The following is an 18,407-nucleotide window of genomic DNA, read 5'->3' on the forward strand; positions in this document are numbered from 1 at the left end:
TTTTTCGTGGGTTAGAATTATGCTCTACATCCTTCTCCAGCTCTGTCCAGAACCCTCTGCTGTGATCCCGGTCAGAGCAGTCAGTGGTGGTAGCCAGGCACCATCTAGCTGTACTGGACTCAGTCCGGTGGAGGCCTTGGTATGTTTTATTTTTTACAACATAATTTTATTGGAACTTTATATTGGCTCTTTTTCTCCTTGTTTTCTTAATCTCAAAATAAAGTATATTTTGACTTGTCGTGACCCTGTGTACAACAGAACGAAACACTGCACGGTCCTGTGCCGTCCTCACAATCGTTGCTATGTTTGAGTCCATTGCTGTAGCCACTGTGTCAATCCATCTTGTTGAGGGTCTTCATCTTTTTTGCTGACCCTCTACTTTACCAAGCATGATGTCCTTCTCCAGGGATTAATTCCTCCTGACAACATGTATAACGTACGTGAGATGAAGTCTCACCATCCTCACTTCTAAGCAGCATTCTGGCTATACTTCTTCCAAGACAGATTTGTCTGTTCTTCCCTCAGTCCATGGTGTATTCAGTTTTCTTTGCCAACACCGTAATTCAGAGACATCAAGTCTTCTTCGGTCTTCCTTGTTTATTGTCCAGCTTTTGCGTGTATATGAGGTGATTGAAAATACCATGGCTTGGGTGAGGCACATTCTAGTCCTCAAAGTGACATCTTTGCTTTTTTAAATTTATTTATTGTACTTTAGATGAAGGTTTACAGAACAAATAGTTTCTCATTAAACGGTTAGTACACATATTGTTTTATGACAATGGTTAACAACCCCATGACATGTCAACACTGTCCCTTCTCAGCCTTGGGTTCCTTATTACCAACTTTACTGTCCCCTCCTGCCTTCTAGTCCTTGTCCCTGGACTGTTGTGCCCCATTAGTCTCGTTTTGTTTTATGGGGTTGTCTAATCTTTGGCTGAACAGTGAGTCTCGGGAGTGACTTCATAACTGAGCTAAAAGGGTGTCCAGGGGCCATTCTCTCAGGGTTTCTCCAGTCTCTGTCAGACCAGTAAGTCTGGCCTTTTTTTGTGAGTTAGAATTTTGTTCTACATTTTTCTTCAGCTGTGTCTGAGACCCTCTGCTGTGAACCGGCTCAGAGCAGTCAGTGGTGGTAGCCGGGCACCATCTAGTTGTACTGGACTCATTCTACAAATATTAATTGACTCCTTGCTATGTGCCAGGCTGACAAAGTCCCTGCCCTCCTGGGGCGCATATTTCTAACGGAAGTACAAATTCTAGGCTTTACAAGTAACATTTGTTGTTTTTGCTTTATCACGTATCTAATGACCTATCCAAGGAGCCCTGGTGGCACAGTGGTTAAGTGCTTGGCTGTTAACAGAAAAGTTGGCCGTTGGAACCCACCAGCCACTCCACGGGAGAAAGATGTGGCAGTTGGCTTCCATAAAGATTATAGTCAAGAAAACCCTATGGAGTAACTACTCTGTCCTGTAGGGTCGCTCTGAGTCCGAATTGACTAGAGGGCAATGGGCTTCATTTGGTTTAAACAATACATCCATCAATTCATCTTATTTTTTATGCATTTCAAAGTAAAGACATTAGTGCACTCCACCCTTAAACACCTCAGCCTGCATATATTAACTAGAGTTCAATATTTATTTACAGTCCATTTTGTTTTATTGTGGAGATTAAATTTACTTGGAGTGGAATTCACAAATCTTAAGTGTACCATTAAATAATTTTGACAAATGCATACACCTATGTAAGCCAAGGAAACCCTGGTGGTGTAGTGGTTAAGAGCAGCTGCTGCTAACCAAAAGGTGGGCAGGTCGAATCCACCAGGCACTCCTTGGAAACACTGCAGGGCACTTCTACTCTGTCCTATAGGGTCGCTATGAGTTGGAATCAGCTCAAAGGGTTTGGTGTTTTTGTTTTTGTTTTTTTTTTTAATGTAACCCAAACTCTTTATCAAGATGTAGAGAAATGTTTTCAACCATTTTGTTTGTTTGTTTGTTTGTTTGTTTTCATTATCAACCCCTAACGAACTTTTTAAGATAGTGTTTCAAAATCACCTCCCCACGAAATGTTAATATCACAAATATACTGTGTATCTGTTTATGTATTGCGGCCCTTTGGAGGTAATGTCTTAAATTTTTTTGCCACCTAAGAATTTTTGCCCCATTGGGGCAATATTACCCCCTTGATAATGCATTACCATCACCCCAGAATGTTAATTCATGCCCCTTCCCAGTCAATCCTCAACCCCCTCCAGAGGCCACCCTGTTCTGATGTTCTTCACCATAGATTAGTTTTGCCTAGTGGCAAAATGGAATTATATTAGACACTCTTTTGCTCCTTACAGCATAATATCTGTAAGATTCATCTGTGTTTTGCATGTTTCAGTAATTCCTTTTTATTGCTGAATAGTGTTCTAATTACATAAGATGCCACAATTTGTTTATTCTTTCACCCGTTGATGGGTATTTAGGTTGTTTCCAGTTTGGGGCTATTATGAATAAAGTTGTTACAGCATATCTGTGGTATTAAAACTATGTGGGGAAGAGGTGATTAGAGAAAACTGTCTAGAAAGTTTCCTTAAGGAGTAGATTTTAAAAAAAAGATTGAAAACACTTTTTTCTCTATATCTCAATAAAGGGTTTGAGTTACATAAAAAAAAAATTTAAAATTCAAATTCATTGCCATGGAGTTGATTCTGACTCATGGCAACCCCATGTGTTACACAATAGAACTGCTCCATGGGATTTTCTTTGCTGCAATGTTTACCGAAGCAGATCACCAGGCCTTTCTTCCCTGGTTCCGATGGGGGTTGGGTTGAACCACCAACCTTTAGGTTATAGCAAATCGTTTGTACCACCCTAGAGGCCTGATCATTCATGTACAAGTCTTTACATGGATATACGCTTTCATTTCTTGAGGAAGTATGTAGGAATGGAATTGTAGGGTCATAGGGTGGGTATATGTTTAGTTTTACAAAACTGAAAGTTTGGTGGTTCGAACCCACCCAGTGGCTACACAGGAGAAAGACCTGATGATCTGTTTCCGTAAAGATCATAGCCTAGAAAACCCATGGGGCAGTTCTACTCTGTCACACGGGGTTGCTATGAGTTGGAATCAACTCAATAATACCCAACAAGAACAATTTTAAATAAAGTGTATTAGCTCATTTAATCCTTATACCAACCCTGTGACCCCACCTCAACCCATTGCTGTCAAGTCAACCCAATTCCAACTGTCAAGTCAATTCCAACTCACAGCAATCCTATAGGACTGCCCCATAGAGTTTCCAAGGAGTGGCTGGTGGATTCAAATTGCCAACCTTTTGGTTAGCAGTCGTAGCTCCTAACCACTGCGCCACCAGGGCCCTGTGAGGCTGGTACTATTATCATCCCCATTTTACAGTTGAAGAAACTGAGTCTCTGAGGAATTAAGAAACTCAAAACAATACTCAAGGCTTGCTCACTCCGAAAACCCCCCACAGTCACTTGGCTCTTCCCGTCCAAGAGAAAGCTTCCTAGAAAATGACTCAGATTCCCTAGAGGCTTTTCTTGGTCTTCATCCACCCCTCCTCTCCTCAGCAGCTTTGCCCCTCTGGGGAATCCTTTCCTTTCTTGGCTTCTAGGACTTTGTGGGTTCTCCTGCTCCCTTGTCCACTCCCGTTCTCCTCCGACTTCTCATGCTTACTCCAGGTTCTGCCCTCCGATTTTTCCCACCACCCCTGAACTTGCTTTTCTTCAAATCTATCATTCTCTCTACAGACATTTACTGAGGTCCTGCATGGCACCAGGCCCTGTGCAGTGTCCTGGAGGCACAACAGTGAAGGAGACAGAAAAGTTCCTGCCGCATGAGGCTTACAGTCGACGGAGGAGAAAGCCGTTAATCAGTGATGCACACTAAATTATCCTTTCTAACTGAGGTCAATGGTCTGCAAAAAGTCACAGGGCCCAGCCTAGGCATGCAGGCAATGTTGCCCAAAGAACCATTGCGTGAGCTGAAGTTTGAAGGAAAACATTTTCATGCCAAGGGAGCAACATATGTAAGGCCCAATGGACTTGTTTCATGACTACCCCATACTACAGTGTGAACACCCTGAGGGCTGGGCCAAACCCGCCTGTGTCAACACCCTAAACCCAGCACTTGTCATAGGGCTGGCACACAGCAGGTGTGACTGAATGAATTGAGGGTTGATAAACAAATGAGGAAAAAAGCACCTGCCTATGCGAATCTAGAAGTCTCTAAGGTTGAAGCTGAGAGACCCAGAGGGCCATGGGCCAGGTGAGAAGGAGGGTTCAGCAGGGGCCAGACCACTCAGCACCTGGAAGTGTGTTAGGCAAAGACGGGCGTGGAGCAGATGGACCTCTTCAAATGATGACTCCGGCTGCTGCCTGGAGAGAGAACTGAGGGAGCAGACTGGAAGTAGGGGGAGTAGCCATCTGGATGACAGATGATGGTGGCTTGGACCCAGTAGTGGCTGAGGATTTGGAAAGAAGTGAATGCATCAGAGAGATATTTTGAGGGCCGGGGTGGCAATGGGTGGTCTAGGAAAGGGAAGCGTCCAGGACATCACCTAGCTTTCCAACTTGGATGCCTGATTGGATGATAGCGGCCTTCACTGGGGTGGACAACGACAGGGGGGACTAGGCCTGGGGATGGGCCAAGGGGAGGGGGAGAGAAAGGTCATGAACTTAGTTTGGCCATGTGAGATTGAGGGCTCTGCGCTGTCAGGATGGGAGGTCAGCAGGCACTTGGCTGTGGGGCCCAAGCTCAGTGCAGGCTGGGCCCAGGAGCTTTCCCATTGATGCCAACAGCACAGCCACCCTCCCAGGCCCCCAGGCTCAATCCTCAGCAGCCCCAGCTGCTTTCTGTCTACCCACCCCCATCTCCCATATCCACATGGTGGGTGAACTTATCCTTTTCTTCTGTAACATGGGTACAATCATACTGTCTATCTCGTGGGGTAGTTGTGAGCTCTAAATGAATTAGTGCACAAAAGATGTTCAGAAGCCACCTGGCACTAGTCAGCTCTCTCTGTTCTCCCACCCCCAGTTCCTCTGGTTTAAAAACAAAAAACAAAAAAAAAACTGTGCCCAATGAGTCAATTTCAATCCATGGCAGCCCCATGTGTTACAGAGTAGAACTGCTCCACAGGATTTTCTTGGCTGTAATCTTTCCAGAAGCAGACTGCCAGGCCTTTCTTTGGCAGTGCCACTGGGTGGGTTCAAACGATTAACCTTTAGGTTAGTAGTTGAACACAAACTGTGCCACCCAGGGTGACCATGAGTTAGAATTGAATCCAATGGCCCCTCCTGCAGGCCATGCAAGTGTGTTTCCAGCACCTTCCATGGGCCAGTTTCAGTGTTAGCCATCTCTGAAGAGCACAGTCCTGATCTCGCCTCACCCCTGCTCAAGATATCTTCAATATTCCACACTCAAAAGGCTGACCGCTTTCAAACCCCTGTACCAGCTGGTCCCAAGGCATTTCCTAGCCTCCTTCCCCACCCTATTCATCAACTCCTGTTCCCATCATACAGGCCCCTCCACCTTCCCCCAGCATACCTCTCACTTACCCATCTGCTTTTCTCTCCCTCCCCTTTCCACCTCCACCTTTCAGGAACCTTCCCCTAAGCCCTTTGGAGATGAGCCCCATCTGCTGAACTCCCACAGTTCTCTGTTTATGCTCCCCTTCAGCTCTGACCACTCCCGGGCATTCACGGCACTTCCTTTGACTTTTCTGACTCCCTTCTCCCAAGTCATCAGCTCACTTAGCAGAAGGAACCACTCATGTTTCATCACTGGTGTCCCAGTGCCTGGCACTGTGCCCGACACACAAGGTCGATGCTGGCGCAGGGAATACACAGAACCTTGAACGGACGATTTCATCTCTGTCTACTTCATCCTCCACAAAGACCTAAAAACAGGCCAGAAGGTCATCCTGGCCTGGGGATGATAAAGCCTTTCCCAGAAACTGCCCTGGGAGACAAAGTCCAGGACAAGCAAATAAAGATCACTGAGGCCCCTGGGCCCTCGCTCCGTATCAGGGTCACAGTAGCCTGGACTTCCTACCTGGGACCACGGAGTGTGACCAGGGACTGTGTCTGCCCCAGTGTGCTGTGTGGCTTGTGGGAGACTAAAAGAATTTGGGCATAAAAATTAAGAAACTGCAGGTACGAGAGGGGTCTCAGGGGACCTTCTCTCTGGGGTCTTTGACTCCACTTCTCCTTTCTTCCTCATAACACAGAGGACTTTCCTGTCATTCCATAATTGTTAGGGCTTAGGCTTTGGAGTCTGAGAGACCTGGGTTTAAATCCCTATTCTGAAATTTTGGGGGCCCAAGGGTAGAATGTTATGGATTGCATTGTATCCCTCCAAAATATGTGTTGGGAGTCCTGACCTCTATACCTGTGGATGCAATCCTATTTGGAAGTACAATTTTCTTTGTTATGTTAATGAGACCATATCAGTGTACCGGTTATATCATTTCTGCATGATATAAGCAGTAGCATAGATATAGAGACTGGCAAGCACAAATGGGGGAAAGATCGATGCCATGTGGAGATAGCCAAGGAACCGAGAAAGGCCGGGGCTAGAGAAGCCCTAGAAGCCTGGAGAAGCCTCAGAGCAGCCCCAAGGGGTCGCCCAGGATTAGATGAACTGGCAGGTCTTCTCCATTCAAGGTGGTTGTACATAGTGGGGCACAGTCTGGAGTTTAGCCAGGAGTTTACAAAGCCCAGAGCTGGGGAATCCCCTAAAGGAGAAAGTTTTCAAGGTCAGTTTTTCATTACCAACATTGTGATATTTGCCCTTGCCTTGTCTAATGTTTAATCCGTGTTTATCCAGAATGTTATTGATTACTGGTCTGAGTGAAGTGACAGGGCAGCAGGCGCCTCAAGACCATGAACAGCGCCATGGGTCTGCGGGTGCTGCTGTGCATGTACCTGGTGTCCCTCTCCGCCCTGCAGGCCTTGCCTGCTGGGGATTCGACCACAGCCAGGCCCAGGGGCAGCGAGGTATGTGGCTAAGCCCACGGGGCAGAAACAGGCAGCTGGGACTAGAGGGGGCCCAGAAAGGGCAGAGGACCACCACCCCAGGGGCCAAGGTCACCCCCACCCACCTCCATCCCTGCCAACGGGATAGGTGACCACCTAGCAGCACTGGCAAGGTGAGACTGGAGGGGCAGAGAACACAGGCTGAGGTCCATTCTCATCCCTTAACAGATAGGCCGTGGTCCCCTAAGCCTTCAAACTCACACTGATTTTGTTTTTGCAGAAGCGACAGGCTGTGGACAGAGTGAGAGTCTCGGCAAAGGGGTCTGTGAGGGGGGCATTATTACATCCTCATTTCCCTCTGGCCCTCTAGGAGTGTCCCCCTCTGTCAGTGCTACAGGCATAGGGCAGTCCTGTCTCCTAGGAATGGGGACGTGTTCCCACCCACCATGCACGGTCTCAGGCAGAGAGAACGAGTCTTCTCAGGAGGCCTGGTCAACTCTTCTGGCATCTCAGGACTTTGTATCTGAGCCAGGTTCTGAGCCCCAAAATGTCAAGGAGGCCTCTCACTGGCTCAGAGGCCCCCATCCGAAGCTACACCTCCCTCACATCTCATTTTAGGTCGATGGCGTAGTCATCCGGAGTATGAAAATCAACTGCAAAGTTACCTCTCGCTTCGCCCACTATGTCATCACCAGCCAAGTAGTCAACAATGCTGATGAGGCCAAGGAAGTGGCCTTTGATGTGGAAATCCCCAAGACAGCCTTCATCAGTGACTTCGCCATGTGTGTGCCTTGTCCGACTCCCACACCTCATCCCAACCCACACTCCCCAAATGTGTCCACTCGCCATGTCGCAGCCTGAGACCCTGGCTCAGAGTGGCCAGACAGTGCAGACTATCTCCTCATTTCCAAAAGGGCCACAGGTCAGGCCCAGCTTTGAGGGTAGGAAGAAGTCCTTTAGGTCTGGTCTCAGCTCCTAGCTTGGAAGGCAAATTGTGGCCCTGGAAGGCAAATTGGGGCCTTGGACAGCATGTTTTCCACCTAGCACCCAAGGAGCAAAGACCAGAATCCCAGCCTTCTTACTGAATTTTGGGGAGCCAAAGGGTAGAGTTACTGTGGCTGCCGCCTCACTGCCCAGTGCCCCCTGAGCATCACTGTGGACAGGGGGAGGCAGGCCAGGGGACACCTTCCTGTATGTGCTGGCACGAATAGGAGGTGCTCTGGGTTTAAGCTCTGAGCACCTCCCACAAGAAGGACCTGTGTGGTCAAGGTGGGGTCACCTCCCCTGAGGACCTTCTTCCTTCCCTGCAGCACATCAGATAGAAACACATTTGTTGGAAACATCAAGGACAAAACGACTGCATGGAAGCAGTACCGGAAAGCCGCCATCTTAGGAGAGAATGTTGGCCTTGTCAGGTGAGTTCTGGGCCCTGCTGGCATAGTCTCCAGGACTGGGCCTCCCCAGCCCACCCCACCTGAGGGCTGCAAGGTGGCCTGGGATGCAGAACTGCCCCAGGCTGATGGGAGGGTGAGAAAACCACTAGTCTCGAATGCCGGCATGTGTGCATGGACAAGACCTCCTCCCAGATCAACCTCAGGGAGAGGTGGGGCCAGCTGAGACAAGGATGAAGGCCAAGGAAACCTGGCAGGATCACCTAAAATAAGAGATATCGTCTGAGGGCCATGCTTCAGGTGACAAGGACTCAGGCATCATTTACCATTCGTCTGTCTGTCATTGCCTCTGTGGTGTGTCCAGGGCCTCAGGAAGGACTATGGAGCAATTCACCATCCATGTCAACATCAGTCCCCGGAGCAAGGCCACATTCCAGCTGACCTATGAGGAGGTGCTGAAGCGAAAACTTGGGCAGTATGACATTGTCATCAAAGTCAAGCCCAAGCAGTTGGTGCAACATTTTGAGGTAGATCACAGGTGGCCCACACCCAGGGTGGTGGTCCTGAGAGCGAGGCTCCTTCCTCTCTCTCTCATCACCACTCTGAGCCTTGGTTAGCATCCACCATGTGCCAGCCCCAGCCTGAGCACACAGGGATGGGGATGGACTCCTCAGGGTGGACTCCAATGGGCTCTTCCTGGGCAGGGAGCTCCCTGAACCCTCCAACCTCCTCCTCCTCCTCTCTCACCCTTGGTTTTCTCATCTGTTAAATGGGAGCTTTCTGCACATCTCAAAACTGCCAGAAAGATCACAAGAGATACTGAATGTCCAGGTAGTTTGTGAACCAGAAAGTTCCTGGGCGCGTGTGATTGCCACTGGCACCCAAGTGGCGACTGAGTTGAGGGGTGCAGGTACAAGTGTCTTCATTCAGCAAATGCTTTTGGAGTGCCTCCAGTGTGCCAGGCCCTATACTTAGCGCAGGGTGAGCGCCGCTCACAGTAGGTGGCCAGGACACATGTTGGCTATTGACTGAGACTTGATGACGACCCGAACAAGAGCCTTGGAGCAGAACTTCTTTCAATGTTGCAGATCGATGTGGACATCTTTGAGCCCCAGGGGATCAGCAAGCTGGACGCCCAGGCCTCCTTCCTCCCCAAGGACCTGGCCCAAACCATCAAGAAGTCCTTCTCAGGGAAAAAGGTGTGTATGGTGGCTGGGGATGGTGGTGGGCCCTTGGGCTTTCTCAGCCTGGCCCAACCCGGCAGGGCTGCAGGCAGCCCTCGAGGTGAGGGAGGCAGGTATCCCAGGGGAACTCAGCATACCCGGTTCTCAGAGCAATTAGGAAAAGGGTACATGCTGAGTTTGGGGAAGGCATCAGCTCTGGCCCCACAATTTGCGGGCTGCATGGTTTGGGGGGAGTTGCTGGCCTGCTTGGGCCTCAGCTACACCCACTGGAAAGCATGCAGGGAAATGTATGCACATAAGCAAACCTTGGAGTCCCTGGGCAGTGCAAACGGTTAAGGCTCCTGGCTGCTAAACAAAAGATTGGAGGTTTGAGTCCACCCAGAGGCACTTTGGAAGAAAGGCCTGGTGATCTACTTCAGAAAAAATCAGCCATTGAAAACCCTGTGGAGCACAGTTCTACTCTTATACATATGGGGTCACCATGAGTCAGAATCAACTCAACAGCAACTGCTTTTGGCTCCAGCAAACCTCAGGCACTGTTGTGGTTAAAACTCCAAGTTTCCGTTTTCTTGGAAACATAAATAAACTTGCAAAGGCCTTTGGTCTCACCCAGAGCCTTGCAACCCATTCTCAGGGAGCCCAGAACCCCTTGCTGGCCCCCTCCCCAGGCCCTGGAGGAGTGTGGGGGATGGCTGCTTTGCAGCTAGTGTCCCCCTTCCTAGCTCACCCTCAACCCAAGCCATGAGCAAATAAATTCTTTAGTTCTCACCTACCTTGGGTAGCAATTAATTTTTTAAAAAGTTTCTTCCTTTTTTTCTTTTTCTTTTTTTGGCGGGAGGAGATTCCTCCACTTTAGACAACATATGAGACCATGCTTGCTTTCATGGTCTTTGTCTAACAATTCTTTTCAAGTTTTCTTTGATGAGTATATCTTACTGTTATAACACATACAAAAAGTAAAAATAAAAAGTTGTTTAAAGAAAATGTGCAAAGTACAGAAGTACAGAAAAATACAGAGTAAAAACCATCCCTAGCTTCCCTGAGCACCAGCACCAAGGCAGACCAGACTGCCATTCCCTCTCTGGGCCTTTCCTTCTGCTCTTTGCTCTTTCTCTGTGTCTACGAACACGGGACACTCAGGGTCTAGGTGGGTTTTATTTTCTAGCACAGTTTTGTAGCCCTGCTTTTTCACTTGACAGTTTGGGGTTGACTAATATCCCTCAGGGAGCCCTGGTGGCACAGTGGTTAAGCATGTGGCTGCTAACCAGAACGTCAGCAGTTTGAATCCACCAGCCGCTCCTCGGAAACACTATGGGGCAGTTCTACTCTGTCCTATAGGGTCACTATGAGTTAGAATTGACTGGACAGCAACAAGTTTGTAATGTCCCTCATGGAGCCCTGGTGGTGCAGTGGTTAAGAGCTCAGCTGCTAACCAAAAGGGCGGCAGTTGAAAGCCACCAGCTGCTCCTTGGAAACCATATGGGGCAGTTCTACTCTGTCCTATAGGGTTTCTGTGAGTCGGAATCGACTCATTCGCAATGGGTAATGTCCCTCATGATATCACACTGTTACTATTTTATTCTTATTTATGTACCCTAAAGTGGTGATGCTTATTGTAGAAAATCCCAATGATTTAGGTGCGTATAAGCAAAGAAACGGGCCTTCTCACCTACCATCTACAGGTGTTCACTCTCAACAGCTGGTTAGGGGGCTGCCAGACTCACCTCTATGGCCATGCAGACACACACACGCACACACACACACACACACACACACACACACACATCTTCTATGTTGCCTTTGCAAACATCCTGTTTTTGGCTGCATGAACCATTAACTTCACATCCCCCGTGGTCCCAGGGTCACGTGCTTTTCCGACCCACCATGAGCCAGCAGCAGTCCTGCCCCACGTGCTCCACATCCTTGCTGAATGGGGACTTCAAGGTGACCTACGATGTCAATCGAGACAAGATCTGTGACCTCCTGGTGAGCCTGAAGCTTGTGGCGCAAGACCCGGACGGTAGGCAGGGGGTACTTGGGAGAGAGAGGCCTCACTCCTCTCCCTGTGCTTCAGGTCGCCAATAATCACTTTGCCCACTTCTTGGCGCCCCAAAACCTGACGAACCTGAACAAGAACCTGGTTTTCGTGATTGACGTCAGTGGCTCCATGGCAGGCGAGAAAGTGAAGCAGGTAGACCATGGCTTCAACACTTCACCCAGTGGAAGCTTCTTCAGCCCCATCACCCGCCTCATGCTGGTTTTGTCACCACAGTCTGGGTTTGGGATTTCTGCTCCTGCTCAGAGGCAGGGTGATTTATTAGGAAATCCTGGTGGTTAGAGGCTCTGGAATCAGCCACTATTTCCTCATTGTGCAGTCTTGGGCAAGTGCGTTCACCTCTCCTCAACAGCAAAAATGGCAAGGATAACAATGTCCACAGGGCCAAAGGGTTTATGGATGGGCAAGTCCTTGGGAGGTGAAATGTCTACACCACAAGTGCAGGGTATAAGTATGGCGGCTGTGGAAATGGTTCTTTCAGCAGGGTGCGACACACTGCCTGCAGGGGTCGAAGTGGTCTGTCCACGGTGCAGTGAACCACAGGTGAACAAGCAGAGTTTTAGAAACACAGACTCCTGGGATCCTCTTTTTCAATCCTGCCCTACCTGGACTCTTGGTCATTCCTTCTCCCCATGATGGGGCCCTTCACCTTCTCTGTCCCCCTCATCTGCCCCAGCCCCGGCAGGATGCCCCTCTGCTGGGGCTGCATGGCTGGCCTATCCATGACATGTCCCATTGTCCTGTGGATTCCTGAAACAGGGCCACCCTGGGGACATGTCCCTCCACTGACTGTCCTGTCCTTGCAGACCAAGGAGGCACTCCTTAAAATCCTGGGGGACATGCGGCCGGATGACTACTTTGACCTGGTTCTCTTTGGGTCTCAAGCGCGGTCGTGGAAGGGCTCACTGGTGCAGGCATCCGCCGCCAATCTGCAAGAGGCTAGAAACTTCATACAGTACTTCTCTGTGGCTGGGGGTAAGAGCAGGGGTCTCGGGCCACCACCTTGTGGCCTCTGTCCCCTCGGAATGAGGGTGTATGCTGGTCTGCTTTCTCTCTTTTGTAGGCACAAACATGAATGGAGGTTTGCTCCGGGGAATTGAGATCTTGGACAGAGCCCAGAAAAGCCTCCCAGGGCTCAGCAATCATGCCTCGATTCTCATCATGTTGACAGATGGCGAGCCCACCGAGGGTAAGCACCAGCTGCCTTGGGAGGTGGTGATCTCATTGTTGGAGGCATTCAAGCCAAGGTTGCAAAACCAGTCACTGGGGATGCAGTGGGGGAGGGGGACAAGAAAAGCTTAGGGCAAAGTCAAGCACTGGTCTAGAAACCCAGTTCAGACCACAAAGTCTATGGGAGAGCCAAGGCTCACTTCTGTCCTTTGAGTTGGAAAATTGGTGACTTCTGCATGATACAGGGCTGCATGGGGCCCTGGAGGACAGGCAGGATTCCCAGTATTGAGTTTAATGAACTGTTTATTGAGCACTTCCTGTGCGCCAAGAACAGGGCTAGGGACCAAGAAGAGCTACCAAGAAAATGAGATGTGTCTGTTCTCCAGCAGCCCAGGGTCCACTAGGGGAGGCAGACCCAGCAGCAGACATGCTGTTGAGAGCCCTGAAAAAGCAGGATGCTAGGCGGCAGCAGGACCACAGACGGGAGAGCCTGGCCTGCACAGGGTCCTGGAAGACCTCCTGGAGGCAGTGACCCTGCACTCAGTCCAGATTAGGAGAGGAGAGGCAGGAAGTGATCTCTGGCAGAGGAGGCAGCATGAGTATGAGCCAGGAGGTGTGCAGGGCAGGGTCTGCAGACTGGGACGGATGAGGGCGGAAAGGTCATCAGGGCCTCGCAGACCATGGCAAGGAGCCTTGGGAGGATTTAAAGCGGTGTGGCTGAGTCAGATCAGCTTGTGACTGATCCATATGGAGGGTGGGGTCTGTCTGCGAGGGGCCCTGGTAGAAGCTGTTGCAGTCACCCAGGTGAGCCAGGAGAAGGGTGTTGCCTTGAGATGCCCATGGGGACTGGAGAGCACCTGGGTCTGAGATGAGACACCCCAGGGAGTGTGCCCCAAAGTCCCTTTGTGCCCCACACGCCTGTGGGCCAGGCTTCTGTCACTGCCCGGGTGTGTGGCTGCAGGAGAGACGGACCGCTCCAAAATCCGTGCGAACATCCAAAAAGCCATCCGGGGCAGGTTCCCACTCTACAACCTGGGCTTCGGCATCAATGTGGAATTCAACTTCCTGGACGCCATGTCCATGGAGAACAACGGGAGGGCCCAGAGAATCTACGAGGACCATGATGCCTCCCAGCAGCTGAAGGTCATGTCCCCTGACACACATACCCCCACGTGCACACACACACACACACAAAAGCACACGCACACACACACTGCCAACAGTGTTCCATGGGGAGCCCGGCCTTGGTGGCCATTTGGCCTCTGGCAAGGGCTTTAAATCAGCTGGGTCACCTTGAGCCAGTTTCTGAACCTGTCTGAGCCTGATTCCTTCGCTATGGTGGGGATCCCGACACCCCTACTTTGTAAGCAGGAATCAGATGGTCCTTGCAGAGTGCTGAATGTAGTGTCCATTACACCACTCTGTGCGAGAGGGTGGTTTTTGCCCCGGAGGATCTCACAGTCTGGGGTGTGAGTGAATGGGGCTGTTGGGGACAAAGGAACAGGTTTTGAGGTGAATTCAAGTCCTGTGAATTCAAGCCCTGGGCTTCTCGTCGGCAGCAGGAGCATGGGCTGGGTGCCTATCGTGATCCGCAGGCTCTGAGGCTGCCCCACCCACCCACCCTTACAGGGCTTCTACAGCCAGGTAGCCAACCCCCTGCTGGTGGATGTGGAGATGCAGTACCCCCAGGACACTGTGGTGGCCCTGACCCAGCAGCGCCATAAACAGTACTACAAAGGCTCAGAGATTGTGGTGGCCGGGCGCATTGCTGAAAACAAGCTGGGCAACTTCAAGGCTAATGTGCACGCCCGTGGGGTAAGTGGGCAGCCATGGAGGGCAGAGAGGCCAGCGGCCCCTAGAGGCCCCAACCCCACACTATCCCTTTGTCTGCCCACCCCCAGGGGCCATTGATTCCCCCAGAACAGTGCGCCACCCATATATCACAATCCCCCCCAGGCCCAAGCTCCTCTCCATGCAGGCGTCCTGGGGGCTGGGCGACTGGAATGGGGCCAACACGGCCTTGATTAGTTGAAGTCCCTTGGCCCAAAATGGACTGCCCGTTGCTCCTCACTTCAACCTCCCCAAGGAGACATTTCCCAGACTCCTACTGCGCGTGGGGCTCTGTGCCGGGGGCAGCGTGTGTATGTTTGTCACAGATGTGTAAGACTGTCCCCTGCCCCCTCAACGTGTGGACTGGAGCCCCGCAGTGTGGTTGCAGGTTCAGAACAGGGACTTTGAGTGAGGACAGCTGAGCTGGACCTGGCTGTGCCCTAACCAGCTGTGTGACCTTGAGCAAGCGGGTCCAGCTCCCCAGGCCTCAGTTTCCTTTTCTGTAGCTTGGGCGTAATAGTGCACTGGAGCGTTGTGTGGAGTAAATGAAACAATCCACTCCCCACACTGATGTGGTGCTGGTCATAGGAAGCCCTCGGGAGGGGGTGTCCACCGCTATTGTAGCTGGGGAGAGAAGACACGTCCGTGAATCATAACAAGCTGAACAACGCAGCCCACTCAGGACAGCGGGCTTTGGAGTCACAGGTTGTGATGGAAACAACCTTGCAGTTGGGTGCTTGTTGGCCTCGCCTGGAGAGGGTAATTCCATGAAGGCAGGGCCCTGTCTGTCCAACCGGCTGTATACTCAGAGCCTAGGCCAAGCCTGGTTCACAGAGGGTGGTCAGCAAGTATTAGTAGAATGAATGAATGAATGAGGATGAGAAGAAGAGGCTCAGGAAATCGGGAGGCGCTGAGAATGAAGCTGCAGAGACCGGATGTTGGTGGAGCGCTGCCTCAGAACCTTGAGCGCCAGCCAATTGTTGTGCCCATCAGGGGCTATGGCCTCTCTCCCCATCTCCACCCTCAGGAGGGCCGAGAATTTCAGACAACCTGCCTGGTGGATGAGGAAGAGATGAAGAAACTGCTCCGCGAGCGGGGCCACATGCTGGAGAACCACGTGGAGCGCCTCTGGGCCTACCTCACCATCCAGGAGCTGCTGGCCAAGCGGTATGACCCTTGTGGCTGGCTGGGGTGGGTGCCGTCCCCCCAGAGCTCCTGCCTCCCGGCCTGGGCCTTTCATGCATGGAAAAGCGGCAGCTCTGGGCCTCTGAGTTTGCTGCAGTCAGCTTTGCTTGTTAATTTAATATCAACCAGCCAGTCAATAGTGTGGGAGGGCGGGAGCCACTGGGGACACAGGGCAGCCCGCTGTTCACCCACACAGAGCCTCCACTGTGCCCAGACACGCTTGCCACACGCTGCTTTAATCCTCACAGCATTGGAGGGAAAGCTCTCATTATCCCCACTAAACAGACGAGCAAACTGAGGCTACCGAGGCAGACCACTTGCCCCAGGTCTCACAGCTGTTAAATTCTCTGTGAATCTCTGACGCATCCTCCCCAAATCCTGGTTTTCTGTTTTCTCCATGAGAGGTCATTAAACCATGAAGACCCTAAGGGCACTGCAAATGCTTAATTCATGTTTGTTGAATGAATGAATGAGTGAATGAAACGGTGAAAGGACTAGGCAGTGCAAGCCCATTATCATCCGAGCTATGGGGCTTGGAGCTGGTGTCTGTCCCCAGGATGAAGGTGGAGGGGGAGGAAAAGGCCAACCTGTCAGCCCAGGCCTTGAAGATGTCACTGGACTATCAGTTCGTGACCCCGCTGACCTCCATGACCATCGGCGGCATGGCTGACCAGGACGGTCTGGGGCCCATCATCGACAAGCCCCAGGAGGGTATGGGCGGCGAGGGTCTGCAGAGCAGGAGGCTGGGGGCTATAGGGAGACTTCTGAGGGCCAAGAACTTTCTGAGCTTTAATTCTCTTCCCTTTTTCTCCCTTCCAGATGACTCGCCCTCAGGTGAGTTTTAAATCTCATGGGTTTCATAGAGGGACTTTCAGTGGCTGGGCAGGTGGCCTTCGCTCAGCCCCACAGCATGAGACTTGCCTCTTCCATGTCTTTCCTGCCTCATCTCCTTCCTCCAACCTCTTTCTTCCCCCGAGATGCCTTTCCTTTCCCTCTTTGCTGCATCATTTGTGCTTCGTGAGCCTTTCTAAATCCTAGAACCCCTTCTGGCATCCACCAGGCCTCTCTGTGCAAGCACACATCTGTGAGGAGAGTCAGGGGTCCTCAGGGGAGGGCTGGAACCCCCCGGAGGAGGCCTGACTCACCTCTGGACCCAGGATGCGCTTGCAGAATGAGGCATGTGTCTTTCACGCGGCGCAGTGGGAGACATGGTCCTCTATGTCATTGTCTTCTACAGAGTTGATGGGACCCAGAAGGAGTAAGTGCTGGTCATCCTGAAGATTCACCTCTCTACCTTTCTCCACTCCACAAGCTGCTGTCCCTCAGGCTGAGCATTCAGTCCTGACCAAAGCCCCCAGGTCATCATCCCAACAGCTGACGAGGAGACAAGAGCCCAAGGCCCCTTTCCTCTGTTCCAGCTCTCCTCACTGCCTTTCACGAGAATCCTCAGAACAGTCCCCCTGATGTGGACCTGGCCTCCCCACCCTATGTACCACCTTCCCACAGCCCCAGGGGAGGAGACGGAGAGGGGCCAGCCCACCTCTCTTCCCACATCCTGAGAGGCAATCTGTGTCTGCCCCTGCTCTGTGGCCTCAGGCTAGCCCGCCTGGGTGGGAAGAAACATCAGCAAGGGACTAGCAGCAGCTCTGGGGGAGGCCAAGCTACCTTCCTTCTAAATGCCACTCACTCTCACCTGCAGTGTACAGGCTGTCTTCCTTGCAACCTTCTCCTACTCACTCCAGCCCCCTGGGTCGGCAGTTGCCAGATCGAGTGACTGGCGGTGAGTCCTTGGAGGGTCTGAGGGAGGCCCACCTGCCTGGCACCCACCTGCCTGGGCATCTCTCTCCCTGGGACCTGCCTAGATGAACCTTTGCCCCAATGCCCATTCTAAGTCCATGCTGTGTCCCCTAGTGGACGCTGACCCCCACTTCATCATCCACGTGCCCCAGAAAGAGGATACACTGTGCTTCAACATCAACATGGAGCCTGGCGTGGTCCTGAGCCTGGTGCAGGACCCTGACACAGGTACGGTGGGCATCATACCCCCTGCCAGACATGGGCTGTGTGGGACCAGGGCTCCTCCACCCTTGACATCCAACCATGGACAGGACAGTGGCCATGGCCTCCACTCCCCACCATCCCGTGCACACTCCACCTTTCTGGACTCGACTTGCCTTCTTCGCATCCACCCACCTGGCTGAGCCCTACACAGGCCTGGTCCTTTGGGCATGTAACCTGCACAGGCACCCAGGGCCCCATGCTCAGAAAGGCCCTGTGCTTGGTGTAATGCTCTGCTCTTAGCATCTTGTCCCTGGGGGGTACAAAGGATTAACACTCTTGGCTGCTAACCGAAAGGTTGGAGGTTTGAGTTCACCCAGAGGTGCCTCGGAAGAAATGCCTGCCAATCTACTTCTGAAAAATCAACTATTGAAAACCCTATGGGACACAGTTCTACTCTGACACACGTGGGGTTGCCATGAATCAGAATTGATTCGATAGCAAAGGGTACTGGTGGTTGCTGTCTTGAAGTTCTTAACAATTTTTGAACAAGGGGCTCCTCGCTTTCACTTTGCACTGGGTCCCACAAATGATATAGCTGGTCCTGCCCCAC

General features: G+C 51.4%; 1 protein-coding gene across 1 annotated transcript in view; it reads left to right on the forward strand.

Moving 5' to 3' along the window:
• Positions 1–6,887: 6,887 nt before the first annotated feature.
• Positions 6,888–18,407, forward strand: part of ITIH1 (inter-alpha-trypsin inhibitor heavy chain 1) — a 14,985-nt gene continuing 3,465 nt past the window's right edge. Inside the window, exons 1-18 of the mRNA XM_004368749.1 lie at positions 6,888–7,001; positions 7,261–7,287; positions 7,599–7,762; positions 8,291–8,395; positions 8,736–8,898; positions 9,460–9,570; positions 11,416–11,541; positions 11,630–11,746; positions 12,418–12,586; positions 12,675–12,800; positions 13,743–13,924; positions 14,411–14,596; positions 15,639–15,778; positions 16,353–16,507; positions 16,616–16,630; positions 17,034–17,054; positions 17,496–17,576; positions 17,708–17,821. Of these exons, the coding sequence (XP_004368806.1) occupies positions 6,888–7,001; positions 7,261–7,287; positions 7,599–7,762; positions 8,291–8,395; positions 8,736–8,898; positions 9,460–9,570; positions 11,416–11,541; positions 11,630–11,746; positions 12,418–12,586; positions 12,675–12,800; positions 13,743–13,924; positions 14,411–14,596; positions 15,639–15,778; positions 16,353–16,507; positions 16,616–16,630; positions 17,034–17,054; positions 17,496–17,576; positions 17,708–17,821 (2,116 nt within the window). The remainder of the gene's footprint in view (positions 7,002–7,260; positions 7,288–7,598; positions 7,763–8,290; positions 8,396–8,735; positions 8,899–9,459; positions 9,571–11,415; positions 11,542–11,629; positions 11,747–12,417; positions 12,587–12,674; positions 12,801–13,742; positions 13,925–14,410; positions 14,597–15,638; positions 15,779–16,352; positions 16,508–16,615; positions 16,631–17,033; positions 17,055–17,495; positions 17,577–17,707; positions 17,822–18,407) is intronic.

Source organism: Trichechus manatus, unplaced genomic scaffold (assembly GCF_000243295.1).
Source record: "Trichechus manatus latirostris isolate Lorelei unplaced genomic scaffold, TriManLat1.0 scaffold00001, whole genome shotgun sequence".
Classification (NCBI taxonomy): domain Eukaryota; kingdom Metazoa; phylum Chordata; class Mammalia; order Sirenia; family Trichechidae; genus Trichechus; species Trichechus manatus.